Below are 24122 nucleotides of genomic sequence, written 5' to 3' on the forward strand. Positions count from 1 at the left end.
ACTCAGGCCCATAGTTCAAGCCCCATGACTGACAAAAAAAAATTATATATATACATCTATATACATATGTGTATATATACACATATGTATGTATATATATATTCTGATTTTCTTCACAAGAATTCTTATTCTTAGCAAACAAACATGATTAGACGTGAAATCTTTTTAACAAAAACCTTACAATTAGTCTTTTTCCAGAACCAAGTTTTTGCTGCTCAGTCTCCTGCCTTTTATCTGCATCTGTTGCAAAAGCGAGTACTTGGTACCTGTACAAAACAGATGGAAGAGGGGTAAAGTGCAAATGTAGTCAAATGCCAGTGGTTCATGCCTTAATCCTAGCTACTCAGGAGGCTGAGATCTGAAGATTGTGGTTCAAAGCCACTTCAGGCATGAGACTCTTCTCTCCAATTAACAATCAAAAAGATGCAAGTGAATTTCAGCACTAGTCCTGACTAAAAATAGCTCAGAGAAAGTGCCCAGACCCTGAATTCAAGCACCAGTACAAGAAACAAAAAAAGTACGAATTATTTTAAACATTCGAAGCATGTCATGGGTGAACATAAATAAATGGTCTCATGAGATTTTGACCAATAATCTTGAACTTCCCAACTTCAAGAACTGTAAGAAATAAACCTCTATTCAAAAAATACTTTGATATTCAGTTCTAATGTTATAAAATACACTGAGAAACAATAACTCTAAAAGAATCTTATCTTAATCAGGAAAAAAATTATTGATAAATATAAAATCATCAAGACTTGTCTTAATGGAAGATGACAACAAATGTATAGTAACATATAAAAACCAGGCTGGTAGCCTGTATGTAGCATACAGAAGGGATCTATTCCAGGGACAACAATGAAGAATCAACTACCTGTACTCTGGGTCCTTCCACACATGTGGAAGATACAGACAGAAGGCACAGCTCAAAGTACCTACTCTCACAAAAAAAAAAAAAAAATGGGCATACATCCCAGGGAAGCTGGTGGCAGAAACAAGCTGTGTAGGAGATATGCTCTATGTAGAAGTTCAGAAAGCAAAAGCTTGGTTTTACAAGATGAATAAAAATGATCACACTGGCACTGGCAGCTCACACCTATAAACCTGAGGCAAAGAATGGGAAGATCACAGTTCGAAGTACAAAAGTTCTAAAGATCCTTCTTAATTTATAGTTAAGCAAAGACAAGCATACATCTGGAATGCTAAGAGAGGAGGACATCAGGACCAGGACTACCCAGGCAGAAAATCCAAGAGACTGTCACTATTAAGAGAAGCAGAACTTGATGAGGCACACACCTGTAACCCAGCAGTTAAGACAAGCCTAAAAGTGATTATTATTGTACAGGTGCTTGCCTTGGAAGGAAGAAAGACCCTGTCCTAAAAATATCCAGTGAAAGTAAGTGCTGGATGTGTCTTAGCAATAAGGTGCCAGCCTAGCAAGCACGAGGCACTGAGTTCAAATTTCAGTATCAAAAAAGGAGTGGCCGGAAGTTTGGCCTAGTGGTAAAGTGCTTGCCTACCATGCACAAATACCCAGGTTCGATTCCCCGGTACCACATACATGGAAAAAAGCCGGAAGTAGTGCTGAGGCTCAAGTGGTAGAGCTCTGGCCTTGAGAAAGTCCAACGGCAGTGCTCAGGCCCTGAGCTCAAGCCCACGACTGGCAAAAAAATAAAATTAAAATTAAAAAAAAAAAGAAGGAGTTACCATATTGGGCAAGTGGCATGTTGGCAAGGATAACAGCACATGTGAAGGCACGTAACCATAAAAGAGACTTGAAAGGCCACAGGAGGTTTTGAGGTGCGTGTGCAAGCAGGAATGAGTTATGGGAAATGAGATTGAAAAGGTGGCAGGGAGAAGATCCCAGCCAAAGGTGGCAGGGAGAAGATCCCAGCCTGGTAAAAGTGTGCTTAAAAAAAAAAAAATTTCCAAGTGATTGAGACTGAGTCTGACCTTCAAAATCCCAGCTTCCAAAAGGAAGCTAAAATTAGGCTTTGCATTCCAACTTCCTATCAGGTCCCAGTAACAGTAACAGCCCCTCAGAACTGGTCCTGCAGTAGGTCTCACCTCCTCAATTAACTTTCAGGTGCTACTCTACCAAAGGATGCTATGGATATTAATGAGATAGTTGCAAAATCCAAAGCTCCCTGAGCTATTTGAAGTTTCTTATGTAACTATAAATGTAACTATAACAAGTTATTATTTCATCTCGAGGGTATGTGTGCCCCTAAACGTGGCCTCATTAACATCAAAACAGCAGGCAGAGACTCAGCCAGAACTAACACCTTGATTCCAAGGATGGACCATGTGTCTTTCTGAAAGACAACTCAGAAGACTATTTCATTACTTTAAAACAGTAGAGATGGGGGCCGGAGCATGGCCTAGTGGTAGCAAGCTCACCTACCAAGCATTTGATGGGGTTTAATTCCCCGGAACCACCTACACAGAAAAAGCCAGAAGTGGAGCTGTGGCTCAAGTGGTAGAGTGTTAGCCTTAGCCTTGAACAATAGGTGTCCAAGGACAGCACCCAGGTCCTGAGTTCAAGCCCCAGAACTGGTAAAATAATAATAATTATTATTTTTTAATGCCATTCAATGACAACAAACTTACAATTGCATCCTTTTTAACTCCACTGTGAATGATAACCTATGCAAAAATCTGGTCCCCAAACCAAACAACTTTAAGCAAACTTGGAAAGTCAGAAATAAGGAATACACTTTTATTTTAATTACCACTTGTATGTTTAATGATAGAAATAGAAGAAAAAGCCTTGCTCTGGAGTCTGCTGAGCCAGCCAGTGTAGGAAGACTTTTAGGGATGGATCTGACACATTCTCAGAACACAAACACAGCATACCTAGAATTGTGGTTCTGCTTTTGGATCCCTGGTGCACTGCAATCAGACCCCAGCACAGAGTTCAATGGCCTTCTACATACAGCAGAACACAGCAACAAGGAACTAAATTGTGCCCTGACTACAGGGTAGCAGTAAACCCTCTGAAATCAGTTTCTGCAAGTGAAACACAGCTGTCACCTCAGGAGGTAGCAGGTGATTTTGAAACCTTCCTGTTTAACTTGGAGAACTTTACTAGAAAGGATAACAGTGACAACTCATCTCTGTAACAGCTCACAAGCTCTTCCTACTGCCAGGGACAAATTACTTGCACTACACGATACCATATTGTCAGTCCTTCATACACTTCCTGAATAAATGATCTTAAATATTCAGTGGGTGAACAGATGTTTAAAACATTTGGGTCTCAGGGCCCTAATGATATAGACATACACTGGAACATTTCAGTGTAATGCAAAAAAGCAAACTTATGTTGAGCAAACAACCTTTTTCAGGCAATTATTTCTATACCTAGGATGCTTAAAAAATTTTTAAACAGATAGCTGAACCAGTTACCTTTAAAATCACTCTCTGAACATTGAGAAGATTGGAAGAAATGGGAGCAAACAATGAAAGGAGTGACACTAATAGTGATACATTGTATTCATACACATACATATTGAATTGAAACCCCTCTGTACAATGACTTAAAGGTAATAAAAAATAGAATAAAACATGAAAACATACCCCTTATGGGAAAGTACATATCACAGAAACAATGGGGGCTGGAGTATGTATATGTGGGGGGCGCACACACATGTGAGGGCACGTGCATGCACAGACACCAATTACAGTTACCACATGACACCACAAGGACTAGCTCTGGGACACAGCCACCCCTGAGAATACCAAAGTCTTCAAATGCTTAAATCCCTTGAAGGTCAAGTATACACATCCCTTATATTTTATTCTTTGTAGTGCTGGGAGTCAACTCCAGAGTCTTGTGCATGCAAGGCAAATGCTCTATTAAGAAGCTTCATCTCAGTCCCTCCTTATACACTTTAAATTATCTCTACATTATCTATAATTGCTAATACAATGTAAATATATTTACTCCAGAAAATGATCTTGTCAAAATAAACATTATTATCCCTGTTTAGTGCCTGGGTAAAAACAGTGATATAGTTTGAACATGAAATGACCCCATGGGCTCATGTGTTAAATTTACACTTGGTCTCTACATAGTGGTATTGTCTTGAGAAGTTCTAGAAACTTTAGGAAGTGGGCCTGGTAATGGAAATAGTCCTCTCTTCAAAGATGGCTCCAATCATTGTACCACATTGCCTTTCAGGTATCCTATATACAAGGGTAATAAATTCAAGCATTTTCTATGAGGTAGCAACTTGACCTGTGCTTAATCCTTATACCAGTGAAGATGAAAGTCATCCCAGTTATATTTTTATCAAAGAAACCAGTCACTTTTTCTTCTGCAATATTCAAGCTCTTTTGGAAAACAATTAATCAGCAACAAACACATAAAAAAGTCATAGCTGCAAAGGTTGAAGATACAAACTTACTTGTAACTTTCCACTTGCCGGCAAGAGGAAACAGTGATGAAGGAATCTGTTCTGGGACTATATACAAGGGGGCCAGGGAGAAGGGAGCCAGGGAGAAATCTCCCAAAGGCAAAGCTTTCCTGCTCAAATACCATCAGCATCCCATCCACAGACTGGATGCAAATTAAGTCTCGACCTAAAAAGAAATGAGAGGAAATTAAGCAATGTATACTTCTGATGTTTTTGTTTGCTTGTTTGTTTTGCTGATGCTGGGACTTAAACTCTGGGCCCGGATGCTGTCCTTGAGCTACTCCTGTCCTTGAGCTCCTCTTGCTCCTGTGGTTCAAGTAGTGTTAGCACTGTACCACCTGAGCCACAGTGCCACTTCAGGCTTTTTCAGTGATTAATTGGAGATAAGAGTCTCCTGGACTTTCCTGACCAAGCTAGCTTTCAACTGTGACCCTCAGATCTCAGCCTCGTGGCTAGCAAGGATTATGGGAATGAACCACTGGCTCCTGACAATATTGTAACTCATCACTATTCACCACAAATATGTCTACATTAATTTTCCCTATAAGACAACCCCATGTGGGGGCCAGGAGTTTGGCCTAGTGGTAGAGTGCTTGCCTAGCATGCACGAAGACCCGGGTTCGATTCCTCGGTACTCCACATATATAGCAAAAAGCCGGAAGTGGTGCTGAGGCTCAAGTGGTAGAGTGCTAGCCTTGAGAAAGTCCAAGGACAGTGCTCAGGCCTTGAGCTCAAGCCTAGGACTAGCAAAAAAAAAAAAAAGAAGGAATAAAGAGTCTTAAAAAAAAAAAAGACAACCCCATGTTATTTTAGAGTGTATATATATATATATATATATATTTCAATTTTTATATTCAGAAAGTTCTGTAATTTTAACTACATGTACTTTTATTTGACCACAATGGCAAAATTTGGTCAAGATATTATGAGACCAATTGTGACTCTTTGTAATAAATTTTTTTCTAAATTCAAAATTCAAAACAATTCTTCCTAGAACTACTTACCTTTATGTCAGTCTCATACTCTAAAATGATTTAGATATCAAAGACAACAGACAGCCTTGGGGGTGCAGCTCAATGCACAAGGCTCTGAGCTTAGTATACATCCACACACACACACACACACACACACACACACACACACACACACGCGCGCACACTCCAGATGAACAGGCCTATTTTAGGTATACATTTTGTACAAACCAGTGTTAAACAGTGTTGATAATGACCTATAAAATGATGGCGCATGTTCTCTATCAATATTATGTGTTTAAGAAATCACACAAGGGAAAGATATATTGGGTAAAAAATAGGTCACTCATTAAGTATAAAGATCAGTCTTCTAGCCATTAGCACCCCTAACCCAAATTCTACCAATGACAATATTATACAATTTCAATTTAAAAAGTAACTTCACTTATAAAGAAATTAAATGGTATATAAATAGATTATATATTGTCACAGTTGTATCTGATTAATGACAACTGCATAGCTGGACAATTTTCAAAGGAAAACACACTGCCTACAGAATTATCGAGGAAAAACAACAAATTTTTCCTTATGACTGCAACATACTCAAGCCCAACTTGACAGAAGATGCTAACCTCGAGTGGTGTGTCAAATTGAATACTGTCTAATAAATGAATGTTTAGTAAGCATGTATCTGAACCATTCCCAGAAGGAGGGAATAGCATAACAATGTCTCTCAGAGGTTCAATCAAAGCTGCAAGGTCTTTAAATAAAATCATAGCAAGAGGACACCAGGAAATGGAAAGACATCCCATGCTCATGGCTAGGGAAAACCAACATAGTGAAAATGGCTATACTGCCAAAATTGATATACAAATTCAATGCAATCCCCATCAAAATCCCAAAGACATTCTTTACTAAAATAGAAGATACAATCCAAAGGATCATATGGAACAAGAAAAGACCTAGAATAGCCAAAACAATTCTAGGCAAAAACAGAAATGCTGGTAGTATTACAATACTAGACTTCAAACTCTACTATAGAGCCATAATAACAAAAACTGCATGGTATTGGCACAAAAACAGACCAGAAGATCAGTGAAACAGAAGACCCAGAAATAGAACCACATACCTATAGGCAACTTGTATTTGACAAAGGAGCCAAAGATATACAGTGGAACAAACACAGTCTATTCAACTATTGGTGCTGGCAAAACTGGGCAGCCACATGCAGAAAACTAAAAATTGACCCTAGCCTTTCGCCACGCACAAGCATTAACTCAAAGTGGATCAAAGATCTCAACGTCAGACCAGAAACCGTGAAACTGCTACATGATAGAGTAGGAGAGACACTGGAACTCATAGGCACAGGCAAAAGATTCCTGAATAGAATCCCAGGGTCACAAAAGATTGGAGAGAGACTCGATAAATGGGATTACCTAAAAATAAAAAGTTTCTGCACAGATAAAAGCATAGTCGCCAAAGAAGAGAGACAGCCAACCAACTGGGAAAAGATATTTATCAATAATACATCTGACAAATGCTTAATATCCAGTATCTACAGGGAACTCAAGAAACTAATCCCCCCAAACCCAACAAGCCATTCACTAAATGGGCAAGGGAACTAAAGAGACACTTATCAGAAGAAGAGATTAAAATGACAGAAAAACATATGAGAAAATGTTCATCATCCATGGTCATAAAGAAAACGCAAATGAAAACAACCCTAAGATACCACCTTACCCCAACAAAAATGGCCAAGATTCTGAACTCAGACAATGACAGATGCTGGCAGGGTTGTGGAGAAAAAGGAACCCTACTACACTGCTGGTGGGATTGTAAACTAGTTCAGCCAGTCTGGAAAGCAGTGTGGAGGTTTCTTAAAGAACTGAAAATTGACCTTCCCTGTGATCCCGCTATATCACTTCTGGGAATCTACCCTGAACATCATAACCCAAGATATGATAAGGACACCTGCTCAGCTATGTTATCTCTGCACTATTCACAATAGCCAGGCATTGGAAACAATCCAGATGCCCTACTGCAAATGAATGGATACAGAAAATGTGGTGTATATATACAATGGAATTCTACATAGCCAATAGACAAGATAAAATAATGGCATTTGCAGGTAAGTGGATGAATCTAGAGTGAATCATGTTGAGACAAGTCAAGACCAAAGGAACAAAGGTGCATGGTATCCTTAATATGTGGCTATTAGATCCAAACAGTACAAGAGCGAGGACTCAATATTTGCATACCCAATGTTATGGACATGGTATTGGAAACATAAACATAACTACGTAGACATAAAAACCTATGACTCTATAGACATAATGTTTTATTTCATAAATTAATATGTATCTATGATATACAAACCCTTAGCCTAATTTTAATTATGTTCTAAAAACTAAGTGCCAGTGATTGTATATAGAGATTCCCTTCTTGAACACTTGTTTGTTAAACATGTCATTTGAAATGATATAAAAATCAACGTTAATAAATTCTTTAATTAAAAAAATGAAAAGAGAAAAAAAATCATGACAAACTTTTTATAAGTAGAAGTCCCAGATCTTCCCAGGACATCAATTGCTATTTTAATGATAATTTCTAGTGTACTTTTTATAAACAAAAATATATTAAAAAAAGAAAACCTGCTGGGGCCTGGAGTTTAGCCTAGTGGTAGAGTGCTTACCTAGCATGCACGAAGACCTGGGTTAGATTCCTCGGTACCACATACATAGAAAAAAGCTGGAAGTGATGCTGAGGCTCAAGTGGTAGAGCTCTAGCCTTGAGAAAGTCTAAGGACAGTGCTCAGACCCTGAGCTGAAACCCAGGACTGGCAAAAAAAAAAAAAAACCTATTCCTAAGAGCTTCAGCCCTCTCATTAGTTAAATGAGTGCATGTGTATAAGAGCTCCGAGGTTATTAAACTCATCTTAACTAAGGCATCTAGAATGTATAAAAGAGAAAGGATAAATGGAGATGGGAAACTGCATATGCACATGCAAACAAGAAGAGAAAAGGGTGGAGGAAAGCAGAGTTACTAAAAAAAAGTAACTATGTGAAGAGATGGATGGATATGCTAATTAGCTTTATTATATATCACATTGTACACTTTGAAGGTATTCAATTATTATTAATTATACCTCAGTGGGAGCTAGAGAGAAAAAACAGCTCCAAAGTTAGAGGTCGTCAGACTCCTTAAGGCTTCAGAGAACATGTGAGACAAAATAAATTTTATTATAAATAAGGGTTTTCATTATATGTTTATTCAGACTAGAGGAAAACAGCAAATTAGAAAGAAATGAACACAATGCCAGCTGTGAGAAGTGTCAGCTAATGCCTCAACAAAATAGAAGTAATCAGAACATCTATAAGATATGTACCAAACAATTTTTAAAGGATAATCTAGATTCATTGTAGGAGCAATTATTAGCCCTACTTATATTCCTCAAAAAAGAAATGTCATAAAAGACTATGAGTTACTGTATGGATTTACTACAGCTTGGTAAAACTCATTCATTTGTAAAATGAGCTGTGGCTGGCCAGGATTGTGGCCTAATAGTAGAGTGCTTATCTAGCATACACAATTCCTCAGTGCCACATACATAGAAAGAATTGGAAGTGGTGTTGTGGCTCTTAGTCTTAAGAACAAGGACAGTATCCAGGCCCTGAGTTCTAGACCCGGGACTGCAAAAGGAAGGAAGGAAGGAAGGAAGGAAGGAAGGAAGGAAGGAAGGAAGGAAGGAAGGAAGGAAGGAAGGAAGGAAGGAAGGAAGGAAGGAAGGAAGAGCTGTGGCACAAATTCTGCTTCCCTACAGCCATTCTTTCTTGATACCAGTGGGCATATGTCCATCCAAACTAAGGCCCAGACATGTGTTCCTCTGTTACAGATAACAACCCACGATGAGTCAGGAGCAGACATTATCTCCACATCTCCCAGGCACAAGCACTGCTCTCCCCATGACAGCATTACAATGGGTCAGAGCAAGTGTCTTGGCCTCAGATAAAATCACGTATTGAGGAAAACAGTCTACCAGCCCTGGATCACCTTATTTCCAGGTGAGTAAATAGGAACAAAATAACTATCTTCCTTCTTTAAGCCATAATTAAGTTTGTGTATTTTTTTAAGGCAACCAAACCTGTAACTCTATTATGTAATATAATGCAGAACCTAACCTTTGCTGTTTATGCATGACTGGATCCTGGTACCAAAAATAAAGCAGATGTGCAAGACACACTGGAACAACTAGAGAAACTTGAATATAACTATATATTAGATAATTTGGGGAAATAATTTCTTCACTGCAATAGCAGTACTGCAATAATGTAAGAACACACTCACAGGAAGATGTATGCTAAAGTATTTAGAGGCAAAGCAGTATTAAGGTCTGTAACTTGACCTTCAACTAGTCCATCAAAAAAGTTGTACTTTTACAACTATTGACTAGGTGTAAAAAATATAGGTGTTCATGTTACTTTTTCTATTTACATTCTGTAGAAAGATTACATGCTTAAATATATTTTTGTATATGAAACACTTATAGAATGACCTTGACCTATGGTAGAGGATATTACAGTAACCAAATATATTCCTGGTATCTCTATTATTAAAGTCTTGTGAGTTCACAAAAGCATTCGCCAACAAAAATACTAATAAAACCCTTTTTTTCCCCCTGCCTTAACGCGAGGTGCGGGTTTGTCTCGCTCTTTCTCTTCGCTGCTACCCAGCTCCCGGACACAACCGAGGCCATGGGTTTCGGGGACCTCAAGAGCCCCGCGGGCCTCCAGGTATGTGCCCTCGCAAGCAGATGTGGCAGTTTTTGAGGCACTCTCCGGCCCGCCGCCTGCCGATTTATGTCATGCCCTACGTTGGTATAATCATATCAAATCCTATGAAAAGGAAAAGGGCAGCCTGCCTGGAGTGAAGAAATCTTTGGGCAAGTATGGCCCTGCCAATATGGAAGACACTATGGAAGCGGAGCTGTGGAGAGTAAAGATGAAGATGACATTGACCTCTTTGGGTCTGATGAGGAGGAGGAAAGTGAAGAAGCAAAGAAGCTTCGGGAAGAACATCTTGCACAGTATGAGTCAAAGAAAGCCAAAAAACCTGCACTTGTTACCAAGTCTTCCATCTTACTAGATGTGAAACCCTGGGATGATGAGACAGATATGGCAAAACTGGAGGAGTGCATCTGAAGCATTCAAGCAGATGGCTTAGTCTGGGGGTCCTCTAAACTGGTTCCAATGGGATATGGAATTAAGAAGCTTCAAATACAGTGTGTAATGGAAGATGATAAAGTAGGAACAGACATGCTGGAGGAACAGATCACTGCTTTTGAGGACTATATGCAGTCCATGGACGTGGCTGCTTTTAACAAAATCTAAAGTCTTCCCCAGATAATTGCATTGAAATAAAAGTTTGAAAGATGAGCCTTGCTTCTTGCCTGTTAAATAAAGGGTGGTATTATTTTTTTAAAAAATACTAATAAAAGTTATGTCTATTTTGACTTGGAGTCTTCAGTCCCCAACAGACCATAAAATGGTCCTCAAAATGTGGCTCTCAAACCAGTACCATCAGAAACAACCAATGTGGCCCTCAGGCCAGACCATCAGAAATGTAAATGTAGGATTTTAATCTAGAGCTACTGTATCAGAAACTCTGATGGGAGAGCCAAACAAATCAAGGGTTTAACAAGTTACAGAGACCATTCAGACCCACACTGAAGTTTTAGGATTACTGCCTCAATAGGCAGTTTAAAATCCAGGGTTTGGAGAAAACCCCAAAGAAATCTAATACCCTGTTTGTTTTTCTTTAGCAGCACGGAAGAAAGTACTAACTATACCATGAAGCTGGGGGGCTGTTCAGATAATCTGGATCTGACACCAGTTTAAATTATCAACTGTAAACTTGGACTGAAGTATTCTCATCTGTGAAGCAGTGTACTCAGTATCTCACTAGAATTCCATACTCTTGTATGGAAACTCGGCCCAGCAGTGGCAAATGTTGATTGCATTATTGTTATAATTAGATCAACACTTAACTGCTTACCCTTTCTTATATCATAATACATGGTTCCTTAAAAAAAAAAAAGGCCTCTCACTTCATTTCTCATACTCCAGGGATATTTATTGGCTTCCTACCAACCATCCATTCTGTCCTCCCATGCTAAACGAAGCTATAAGACTCCATTCTAAGACTGAGAAGAAGCTCTGGTTTACACAAACTAATTAGTATCCCACTGGCCACAGTGGCAGAGCCAAGCAAGTTAAGGGTTTAACAAGCTACAAGGACAAATCACAGCAAATGAGAAGCCAAATCCCCAAGTTGAGCTGAACTTCCAAAAACAAAGTTACACTTCCTGCATAGTAAATTCTGGAATCACAGAGGCCACTAGGTTTTTCTAAGGGCACAGTTAAGCAACAGCCTCAGAAGGTACTGTTGCTACCTGGGACCAAGCCTTTGCAGGCAGTTACTTCTCATCAATGTGGAAGGCACTTTGAGCTGGATCTCTAACTCTGGATCAAACCAGTCAACCATTTTTTTTTCCTTCTGAGAGAAGTCACAGGTTGAGGTTTATGTGTTCCCTTCAGTTGTTCTGTCCTGTGACCCCAAAGACCCCATCATTACCATTGCTGGAGAACAAATCATTCGCTGAAAAAGCCCATTTCCGTATCTCTAATTAACCTGAAACTCAAAAGCAGAAATGCTTCCTTACTCATATATGTAAATCTAGCAACTATAAAAGAACCATAACATGGGAGATACATTAATAAATGTCTGTTGAGGACAAAGGCCTCATATCTAAAATATATCAACAACTCAAAAAATTGAATCATTCCAAAACTAATCTTCAAAGTAACAACCATCCCATTAAAAAATGGGCCAAAGACTTAAAGAGAGTCTTCTCTCAAGAAGAAACAAAAATGGCCTATAGACACATGAAGAAATGCTCAACATCTCTGGTCATAAAAGAAATGCAAATCAAAACAACTCTAAGATTCCACCTCACTCCAGTTAGAATGGCCAGGATCAGGAAAACGAATAATAACAGATGCTGGAGGGGATGTGGCCAGGAGGGATCACTACTACACTGTTGGTGGGAGTGCAAACTCATTCAACCACTATGGAAAGCAGTATGGCAGTGCCTCAAAAGGCTAAACATAGAACTCCCCTATGACCCAGCAATTCCACTACTTGGCATTTACACAACCATCCAGAATCTAGGGCATACTAAATCCACTAGCACAACAATATTCATTGCAGCATTATTCACCATAGCAAAGATATGGAACCAACCTAGATGTCCCTCAGTTGATGAGTGGATCAACAAGTTGTGGTATTTGTACACAATGGAATTCTATGCTGCTGTCAGAAAAAAACGACATTGACCCATTTGTTAGGAAATGGAAAGACTTAGAAAAAATCATATTAAGTGAAGTAATCCAGACTCAAAGGAACTTAGGCTCAATGGTTTCCCTCATTTGTCATAATCAGTAGAAACCTTGGGCTCTACTAGCAGAGATCTGCAACAGAGCAAAACCTAGATACATAAGGCCATATAGTATGAAGCTAATTGAAAGGACCTACAGGATATTGAAACAAAAGCCATATAACGAATGACTGTTGTCCTTAATGTACTGTTATCTCTCATCTCCTTTGCTTTCCCTTGGGTATCTCATATTGTTATAGTATCTCACTTTGTTATCTGATATAGTGAATTTATTTGTATTTGGTTATTTGAAATTTGATAGGGAAAGGGGGAAAACAAAGTGGAGGGGTGGGGGGAAGGTAATGGGTACCAAGACATGTGAAAGGGTATCAATGTATGTGAATTAATGCACCTTCTATATGGCAAATATCATGTAACCCTTTTATTAATTACAATAAAAAATATAAAAAAGCCAAAAAAATAAAATAAAAAAATAAATGTCTGAAGTGTTTCACACACTGCATGTGAAGTATGAAAAAATGCTTTATTTCAATCTTGGCTATTGAGGTTTAGAAAACTGTAGGGATCAATTCAAAACATTACTCAAAATTAAGTAAGTCTTTCAAATCACTGTTTTGAATTTCAGAACACATATCTGAATACATATCAGAGGCTCCCCTAAGGGATAATGGAAATAGAAAGAATATTCCAGAAAAGCCATAAAATTGTGTGGGTCTGAAAGAACAGAACCACAGGAAGCCTTCATGAAAGTGAGCTCTGCCTTCTGTTTGCTATGTAAAGGCATTCTTACCTATATCCATAAGAAAAGTTCTTTTGCCAGGAACCAGTAGCTCCTGTCCTATAATCTTAGCTCCTCAGGACTGTGATCACAGTTCAAAACCAACCCAGGTAGAAAAAGTCCCTGAGACTTTTATCTCCAACTAACTCCCAAAAAAGCTTTAAGTAAAGCTGTGGCTCAAGTGGTAAAGTGCTAGGCTTGAGCAAAGTAGCTCAAGAACAGTGCCCAGGCTGTGAGCACAAGCCCCCGCATAAATAAATAGATAAATAAATAAATAAAGTGATAAGACGAATCTCAGAAGGTATTTCAATGACCTAGCCATAAACTACATATTCAATTCATCCTTACCATAAGTAACATTAACTAGTACTACCATCTAAAGCACCTGTTATCCCTTTGTGCTAAACACTTAACCAGCATAATGACTGTCATCTGTAGCAACTTTAAAATTTGCTTAGTATATTTAAACAGTGTATTGACTATAAGGCTCAATAACTCCATTCATTTGTCAACAAACATTTAGTCTCATTTTCACAGGAAATGACTAACAGCATGAATAATTTGTCTCATGTCTAAGAAGGTGATAGAATTAATATTCAAATATGGATCCCTCTAGTTGCCCAAGTCCTTAGGAGGCAAAATTTAAATCCATTTTGCTACAGAAAACTAGGCTAATTATAGCAAACTTCCTAGGAAAGGTTTCATGATAAAAATCGATGCATATCAAACTGCAAAGAGAACAGAGATCAAAGCTAATAGCAGAGGAAATTCCTAGGAGAGAAAAGAAACACACTAACTAAAGATGAATACAGTCAATTTGGGTGGTGCACACCTGTAATCCCAGTAACTTGGTTAAGGAGGATCTTAAGTTTGAGGCTAGCCTGTAGTATATTACAAGACCTTGTCTCCAAAAGAGGAAGTAGGGGAGAGAAGGAGAAAGGGAAGGTAGGCTTCAGCAGTTAAGGTTAATTCTCAGGTCAATAGGTCATGTTTTACCACAGATCATAAAAACTAAAGGAAACAAACTGAAAACTAACATCTTAATGGTAATTCCTAAAAATGTATGCCTCAACTATACAGCAAAAAAAAGTTTTGAGTGAGTATAAATAATTAGGAAATTAAAGATTTTGTCAGAATTTAGATGCTTACCCTATTAATCTTGAACAAAAGATAAAAATAATATATTGTTTGAAATATTATTCGTAAGATTTGAAAAGAAAGGGTCCTATATCAAGATGGCTTTGAAAGAATCCTGCAAATTACTATTTCTTATTTTCAAAGGCAAAGAAAAAGTTTTGTGCCTACACGAACTCTAGAGGACAGAAGAGAGAAAGTTTATTAAGTCAGCTTCATGAAAGGAAAATTTCTTAAACAGTATTAAGAAGTATTTCTCATTTCTTAATGTTAAAATATCATACAGCCAAAGCTTTAACATGATACATAAACCAGTAATCAACTACATTAAGACTGACATCTTGAGGCCAGGAGTTTGGACTAGTGGTAGAATGCTTGTCTAGCATGCACGAAGACCTGAGATTCCTCGGTACCACATACATAGAAAATATCCAGAAGTCTCAGTTTGTTACCTGATATATCGATATATTTGTATTTGGTTATTTGAAATTGGATAGGGAATGGGGGAAAACAAGGTGAGGGGTGGGGGTGGGGGGAGGGAAATAGGGACCAAGACATGTGCAAGGGTATCAATGTATGGGAATTAATGCACCATCTATCTGGCAAATATCATGTAACCCTTCTATTAATTACAATAAAAATATATGAAAAAAAATGAAATAAATAAATAAATAAAATACCCACTTAAAAAAAAAAGAAAAGAAAATATCCAGAAGTGGTGCTGTGACTCAAGTGGTAGAATTCTAGCCTTGCGAAAGCCCAAGGACAGTGCTCAGGTCCTGAGTTCAAGCCCAGGACTGGCAAAAAACAAAAAAACCACTGACATCTTAACGGTTTTCTCATCTAAATGATTGTCTATTCTGTAATAGTATGTAAGGAGACCATTTCCTTTATTTCCATGTATGTATGTATGTAAGTATGTATGTATGTAATGTATGTCATGGGGCCTGAACTCAGGGCCTGGGCACTGTCCCTGAGCTCTTTTGCTCAGGGCTAGTACTCAATCACTTTGAGCCACAGAGCTACTTCCTGTTTTTTAGTGGTTAAATGGAAATAAGAGTCTCGCTGGCACTTTTCTGCCCAAGCTGGCTTCAAACCACAATCTTCAGATCTCAGCCTCCTGAGTAGCTAGGATTACAGGTGTGAGCCACCAGCACCCAGCTTTTTTCCTTTTATTTCTAAAACTATATGGTGCAGGTGGGCACCGATAGCTCACATTTGTAATTCTAGGTACTATTAAGGCTGAGATCTGAGAATGGCAGTTCAAAGCCAGCCCCAAAAAGCAAGTCTGTGAGACTCTCATCTCTAAAATCTACTCAGAAAAAGCAGGAAATGGCTCTGTGGCTCAAGTGGTAAAGCACTAACCCTGAGCCAAAGAAGCTCAGGGATAGTAACCAGGTTCTGAGTTGTTTTTTAAAAAAAGTAAATGTGCATATAACATACTTTGATATTTACCACTTTTGCTTCCCACACTCCTCCAGTGTACAACACTGAAAGGTGAACTCAGTGCCTCACACTTGTAATGCAATTCTCTACCACTTGAGCCAAGCCTCCAGATCTGAACACTGTTCTTGTGCTCTCTCAATGCTAGAGCTCTACCACTTGAACCACAGCACCACTTGCAGCGTTTTCTATGTATATAGTACCAAGGAATAGAACCTGGGTCTTTATGCATGCTAAGCAAGCACTTTACCAGTAAGCCAAACTCCAGGCCCATGTACTAGGTGTTCTTGAGGTAGGTTCTGGCCTGGGCTGGGATGTTCCTATTTGGACTTCCGTATGATGCTATGGATGATAGACACATGCAATTGTGTTTCTTTCGTAGCTGGGATAAGAGGCATGTGCTACATGGATAACAGTCATTTATTGAGATTGAATCTAGCATTTATGCCCAAACTGGCTTTGAACATGGATACCAATCTTTGTCTCCCCCACAACCAGGATTACAGGTTTTGAGTTATCTTGCCTAACTCTATTATTCTTTTATATCCCCCAACTTTTTAAACAATTTTTGCAGGTTCCATTATTCTATTTTCATACAAGTATATGCCTTCCCTTCCTACTGATTCTTCAAGATATTCATCATTTGGCACTGGGTCCATTTTTTTTAACCTAGATCTCACATATGAGAGAAAACTTGAGCCATTTGTCTTTCTCGGTCTGGGGTATGATGATCTCTAGTGGTACCCATTTGCCTGCAAAAGACATTCATTTCATTTTTCTTCATAAGTACTACTTCATTGTGTATACTGTCTACATTTTCTTTATCTGTTCAATGAGGTGACAGACACTGAATCTAATTTAATAATTTAGCTATTGTAAACAGTGCTGCTATACATACAGGTGTACAACTTAGGCTACCTACTTATATGTTCCTCTGGATACAAGCAATTAGTAGTGGTAGACTGGGATTAGGAGTAGTTCTTGATTTAGTTTCCTAAAGTACTTCTATACTGATTTTCACAATGCTTGCACAACATTCCTACTAACAGTAGGTAAAGGTTCCTTCCCATATCTCCCCACACTGCACCTTCACGAAGCATTTGTTCTTGCTTATGAGCCATTCAGGCTGGAGCAATATAAATTTTTTTTTGCCAGTCCTGGGCTTGAGCTCAGGGCCTGAGCACTGTCCTTGGACTTTCTCAAGGCTAGAGCTCTACCACTTGAGCCTCAGCACCACTTCAGCTTTTTTCTATATATGTGGTACCGAGGAATCAAACCCAGGTCTTCATGCATGCTAGGCAAGCACTTTACCACTAGGCCAAACTCCCAGCCCCACAATGTAGAATTTTAATTCTACATTGCCTATCATGTATTGTCTACTACAGCCACAAGGTTCCATTTCCCCCATTTCTCTGCTTATGGAGTCTTTGCAGCAGAGCAGTGGAGGAGGGTATGTGAAAGAGGACAACCATTACCTAGCATGCTACATGTTTTCCAAGTCTCTCTGGATTCACATATATTTTAGACACTGAGTGAAAATACAAGTGAAGAAATGCAAACGTGGCCTATGGCCCAGCTATATTATAGTCCAGCATTCAGTTGTCAAAAGACAGACAGGAAATATCCAGAGACTAACACATAGAGAGGGAGGAGTGCAGAAGTCTGCGCAACTTCCTCTCTTTCACACACAGGTGTAAAACTTATAGATACAGAAAAACTGAAGTGCTCACTCATTAATCTTTAGTGCAAACCTAACCCAAAAATGAGGAAACGTGTTTTCTATGTGCTAATATATAAAAAAGTTCTCAGTGGGATTCTAGTAAATACTGACTTCAAAACAAATGGTAGATAGATTTCTAGAGTTTGTAGGATTATAAGTTTACCATTAAATATCACTTTTTTACTTTACACTCATACACATAAAGCTGCTACCATTTGTAGATGCACACTGTTTACACTTAAAAGTCAATAACCGGTAATTAGTTGAACAAAAATTTGCTAGCTTATTACACTCTTTTTTGTTTGAACATTCTACAAGTAATTTGTGTCTGATATCCAATTAGATTTAAAGTTTAAATACTTAGCCATAAATAAATAAATTTTAAAGCCCTAAGCAAACACAGGAAATCAACAAATAGAATACATGTGTCAAGATAAACAGCTAATATTTTAAATTACATACCATGGAAAAATTACACAAGTTTGCAACTACTATGCAAGTGTTACCTCAATAAATAACTTCATGAGACTAATTACTTTAAGACACAGGAAAATAAAAGTTGGGTCTACATACTAATTCTTCTCATGAACTTGTCTTTCGACATTTTAATGTGTCTCATATTAATAGCAAACTTTAATAGTTTTACAAAGGCCACTACTGTGTATTTTGTCAAGCTATTTATCACAACCTTTTCCCTTAAACTGTGAACAAGGTTAATAACTTATTATAAACAAACTATGAGCACTCATTAAATTAGCATTATATGTGATGGATTCAGTATGAATGTCATGTGGGAGTTTAAAAGAAGGCCCCTAGAGTTTATATTATTATGCATACCCCCAAAATAGAGAATTATTTCTCAGCTGCAATGATCATAAAAGTTTAAAAACAATTTCCAGCTGAGTGCTAGGGGCTCACACTATACTTGTAGCCATTCAAGAGGCTGAGATCTGAGGATTGTGTTTCTAAACCAGACAGATCAAAAAGTCCCTGAGACTTCAAAAAAAACCAGAGGCAGAATTGTAGCTCAAGTGGTAGAGAACTAGCCTCAAACAAAAAGCCCAGGGACAGTACACAGGCCTTGAGTTCAAGCCAGAAAATAGAAGTAAAAAAAAAACTAAAACAAAAAAGATTTTCACTCAACCAGTATAATCTAGAAAGATACAGTTGCTACCCTTAGAAAGTTCAGTGAATATGAGAGTTAAATAATTAACAACAGGGCCTAGTGGTAGAGTGAGTGCCTGGCATGAATGAAGACCCGGGTTTGATTCCTTGGTACCACATATATAGAAAAATGCCGGAAGTGGTGCTGAGCCTCAAGTGGTAGAGCTCTAGCCTTGAGAAAGTCCAAGGACAGTGCTCACGCCCTGAGCTCAAGCCCTGAGCTCAAGCCCAAGACTGTCAAAAATAATAATAACAACAATGACATTAAAATAATTTAAAGGGCTATATGGGAGGGTGATTAACAATGCCTGCAAGAATCTGGATAAGCTTAACAAAGATAACACATAGGGATCTAGTTAAGAGTTTACCAAGCAATCAAAGATTAAAAAAAAAAAAGGCAATGGAAACCAAGCACAAAGATGTAAAGTTGTGAGTGATGGCCATGCAGTGGCTCACACTTATAATCCTAGCTAATCAGGAGGCTGAGATCTGAGGAACAAGATTCAAAGCCAGCCCAGTCACCAAAGACCCTGATTATTATTATTTTTTTTTTTTTGGCCAGACCTGGGCTTGAGCTCAGGGCCTGAGCACTGTCCTTGGACTTTCTCAAGGCTAGAGCTCTACCACTTGAGCCTCAGCACCACTTCCGGCCTTTTGCTATGTATGTGGGGTACCGAGGAATCAAACCGGGGTCTTCGTGCATGCTAGGCAAGCACTCTACCACTAGGCCAAACTCCTGGCCCCAAGACCCTGAGACTTTTATCTCTAATTAATCACTAGAAAAAAAAAATGGAAGTGGCACTTGACTCAAGGGGTAGAGCAGTAGCCCGGAGCTGAAGAACTCAAGGACAGCACCTAGGCCCAGAGTTCAAGCCCCATGACCCACCAAAAAAAAAAAAATGGGAGCAACGGAAGAGTTAATTATGTTTGGAGGGTTTGGGGAGAGAGCAAACCAGGGAAAGGAAACATGCTGTTGAACACAGTATACTTATCAGCCTGGAGGGGAAACTACAACTTGAGAGATGTAAAGATACATATCTGCAACTTTATTTCAACTCTGGGAGCTTATCAGTTTCCTCATCAGTGAAGCAGTACTATGATGTTGCTGTAGGCAGTAAATATAATGAAAATATGCACTACTTAGTACTGTAAGCTCCTAGTAAGTAGCTCTTTGTATTACATAATCGTCCTGCTCCTAACAGATCAAATTATGTAAAAATAATAATAAGTAAATAAAAGTGAAGGAAGATTCTTCCCTATCTTTCCCATCCCCATCCATACCCTCAAGTTACCTAGTCTATTTTTCCATATGTATTTTGAATATAATGATTATAATTGCCCACCCTTCTCTTCTCTCCATTTATATTCCCTTCATTCTTGATCTCGCCCCAACAAAACATGTTTCAGCTTCCTAATATTCATTTTGTTAAACAGTTCTAAAAATAACGTTGAAAAACAACAACAAAAGGTCCAATGCCTATGTGCCTCTCATCATACAAAATACTTATCAAAATGGACTGACTCCAGGAAATGGAAACAAGAGGGCTTTTGTCCTTTTTTGCTGTTCTTGTTTTCATTCTGTCTTGTTTATTTATCTGTCTCTAGAAGGGTAAGGGGGCACATGGAGAGACAAAGGGGGAACAAATGCAGCAGTGGTTCTCACCAGACACTCTATTAAAAAGTGAACTGTACAACTTGTGGGTGGGGATGGGGAGAAAAAACTGAGAAAGAGGGAGGAAAGGGGTGACATTGATCCAAAAGAAATGTATTCTTTACCTGATTTATATAACTGTATCCCCTCTGTATATCACCTTCATAATAACAATTTAAAAATTTTTAAATTAAAGAGTAACTCCTGAGGAAAAAAAAGGAATCCTAAAAAGAGATGCAAATGCAGTCAGAAACTCATTCTGTTTGCCAAAGCAAATGATTTTTAAGACTTTAATTTAAACTGAAAAATCTCTTAGCCCTCAGGTCTTTATCAATCATTGCCTATTTTAAATGTACTTTTCTTTTTCTTTTTTTTCTTTTTTTTTTTTTTTGCCAGTCCTGGGCTTGAGCTCAGGGCCTGAGCACTGTCCTTGGACTTTCTCAAGGCTAGAGCTCTACCACTTGAGCCTCAGCACCACTTCTGGCTTTTTATCTATGTATATGGTACCGAGGAATCGAACCCAGGTCTTCATGCATGCTAGGCAAGCACTTTAACCACTAGGCCAAACTCCCAGCCCTAAATGTACTTTTCTTAAAACAGTATTTCCCTAACATGATAATAAATTTTCTTAGGAAATATATTTTGAGACTGCCAAAAATCCTAAATGGGACTAGGGAAGGGAACAACCCTCCCTAGGACATGCATACAAGCCTGATGCTCTCTTCCCTGCCCTCCTTTTCTCTCTTCTCCTCCCCTCCCCTCCTCTATCTCTTCTCTTTCCCACTGTTACCTCCTGCTCCCTCCTCTCTCCTCCTTTTGCCCCTCCCCTCTCTTCCCAAGTCGCCCCTTTCCCTCCCCAACTCCTTCCCTCCCCTCCCTCTCCCCTCCTTAGTTCCCTCCCTTCCTCTTCTCTCCTCTCCACTTCATTTCTTTCCCTTTCCCTCCCCAGACCCTTCCCTCTTCCTTTACCCTATTCTCCCCTCCCTTCATATTTGAGGGTGATAATCCTCTCAGCAAAAAAGTATAAAAAACAGGACAGATGGTATCATAATGAAAGGCCCATGTATTTAACATTGCTTTCTTTCCCTTCATCCAAAGGAAAAATTTTTAAAGGATAAATATAATGTTGAGGTTTTTTTAATGTAACTAATTTCAAAATGAAGTAAATTACTCAGGCTAACAACAAATGATGCTGAGAAATCCAGAAAATGCTTCAAAATATGAAAAAATACACAAAATTTAAAGTATCCCTTTGTTGAGTATAATATTTCTCATTTGCAATAAGATTAGTCAAATAAAGGGATAACTCTAAAAACTAAATATTTATTTACATAATATTGGAACCTTATGTCTTAAAATATTATTAACATATTAATGGGCTGGGAATATGGCTTAGTGGTAGAGTACTTGCCTAGCATGCATGAAGTCCTGGGTTCAAATCCTCAGTATCACATAAACGAAAAAGCCAGAAGTAGCATTGTGGCTCAAGTCATAGAGTGCTAGCTTTGAGCAAAAAAAGCTCAGGGACAGTGCCAAAGCCCAGAGTTCAAGCCTCACGACTGGTGTGCACGCGCACACACGCACACACACACACACACACGCACACACACACACACACACACACACACACACACACACACACACACCAAAAAAAAAAAAGCATATCTAAAGGGAAACAAGAAAATTCACAATCTATACTATGACTTATCAGTCAGTGTTGTAACAAAAATTAAAGCCAAGAAATTCTCAGCCCAGGTTCATATGATTTTTTTTTTTGCCATTCCTAGGATTGAGCTCGAGCCCTGAGTACTGTTCTTGGGTTTTCTCAAGGCCAGAGCTCTACCACTTGAGCCTCAGCACCACTTCCAGCTTTTTTCTATGTAGGTAGTACCAAGGAATCGAACCCAAGCCTTCATGCACGCTAGGCAAGCATTCTACCACTAGGCCAAACTCCCAGCCCCAAGTTCATATGATTTTAAAAGTCAAATCAAAGTGAACTCGAGATAATGACAACACCACATATAAATATCCTGAACTGTCATTCCTATAGCAGAATCCATGTGCTATGTAGTTTGTCTATTATATCCTTTTGGTTTCTTCTAAAAGAAATAGATCCTATCATTAATAAAAGCCATAAATAAAAATATGCCATAATATTATCTTATATACAGATACAATCATGTTATCAGCACACTAAAAAAGTTTTCACAAGTACACCAGAGTTAAGTGAAAACTTCATAAATAGGACATAAAAAATATCACCTGCTGGGGCTGGGAATGTGGCATAATGGTAGAGTGCTTGCCTAGCATGCATAAAGCGCTGGAATTGATTCTTCAATACTATTTTAACAAAGAAAGCCAGAAGCAGTGCTGTGGCTCAAATGGTAGAGTGGTAGCCTCGAGCAAAAGAAGCTCAGGGAACATAGTGCCTATGCCCTGAGTTCAAGTGCCAAGCCTAACACACAAAATAAGACCACCTACTAGTGTACACTAATGGTCATGGGCAGCTTCACACCATGGAGTCAGTCCTGCAGATCAACAACTCTGCCTAAATTGCCTTACACCTTTACTGGTCTGACTCCAATTCCCCTCACATGCATTCTCCTATCTCAACCTCACAAAATCCTTTTACATATCATCAGCCCCCTAAGATCTAATATCACCCCTTCATGAAGCCTTCTGTAATTCCCTTTAGCATAAATAACCTAACCTCCCTATTCTTTCCTAGTATACTGTGTACTGCTTACTATTAGTACTGGTTGATTTTGTGTTTCTGATGATACAGATATATTTAACACAATTCTCTCCCATCCCCCATTACCAAAAAGTAAGCATAAAATTGTTTAATATTCAGCTATTTTGCTTTCACTGTCTACCTGGCCACATTGGACAGTCACTTTTATGTTAGTGCTCCAAAAATACCTGTCCAGTTACCCTGTTCTTTCAGGAACTAAACTATTAAATATAATGCCTTAGGATCATCAAGAGATCATTCCTATCTTTTCTTAACTAAGCAGTGAGTGTAGGTACTTGGAGAAGTTGGCTTGATCCTTTCTTATTTAACTGTACTAAGCTGGAAGACATTTATCCCATGTGACCAGAAACATTTCCCATCTTCATTCAGGAAAGGACTTGCTAAAGCAGTGACTTCCAGACTCTTGAATTTCACTGCCCTGAGAACTTTTAGAAACTACTCAGGAGCACATTAGTGCTGCCAGCCTTGTAAAATGTCCAATCATAGTTGTTTTAAAAACAAAAGATTCAAGCTCTGTCTGCTTCTTGTCTGCTTTCCTGATTGCTTTCTTACTCAATGAAGCCCTGCAAAGTATTTTTACCAATAAAAAAGAAAAAAAAAAGAATACAAAAGCTCATCACCAACATTTTCTAAAA

At 38.6% G+C, this 24122-nt stretch overlaps 1 protein-coding gene and 1 pseudogene across 15 annotated transcripts in view; one reads left to right on the forward strand and one right to left on the reverse strand.

Annotated features, from left to right (window-relative positions):
* The window catches only part of Bbs9 (Bardet-Biedl syndrome 9), a 304919-nt gene that overhangs the window by 226663 nt on the left and 54134 nt on the right, over positions 1-24122 (reverse strand). For all 15 annotated transcript variants that reach the window (XR_016535495.1, XM_090332660.1, XM_090332659.1 and 12 more), the window contains 2 exons: positions 4410-4584; positions 182-266 (listed from right to left, as the gene is read on the reverse strand). Coding sequence is in view for 14 of the 15 variants with exons in the window: in XM_090332660.1 (XP_090188786.1) it covers positions 182-266; positions 4410-4584 (260 nt within the window). In the remaining variant the exon portion in view is untranslated. The remainder of the gene's footprint in view (positions 1-181; positions 267-4409; positions 4585-24122) is intronic.
* Positions 9295-10847, forward strand: LOC150062822 (elongation factor 1-beta pseudogene; annotated as a pseudogene).

Source organism: Megascapheus bottae, chromosome 5, assembly GCF_031878675.1.
Source record: "Megascapheus bottae isolate mThoBot1 chromosome 5, mThoBot2.hap1, whole genome shotgun sequence".
Taxonomy (NCBI): Eukaryota; Metazoa; Chordata; class Mammalia; order Rodentia; family Geomyidae; genus Megascapheus; species Megascapheus bottae.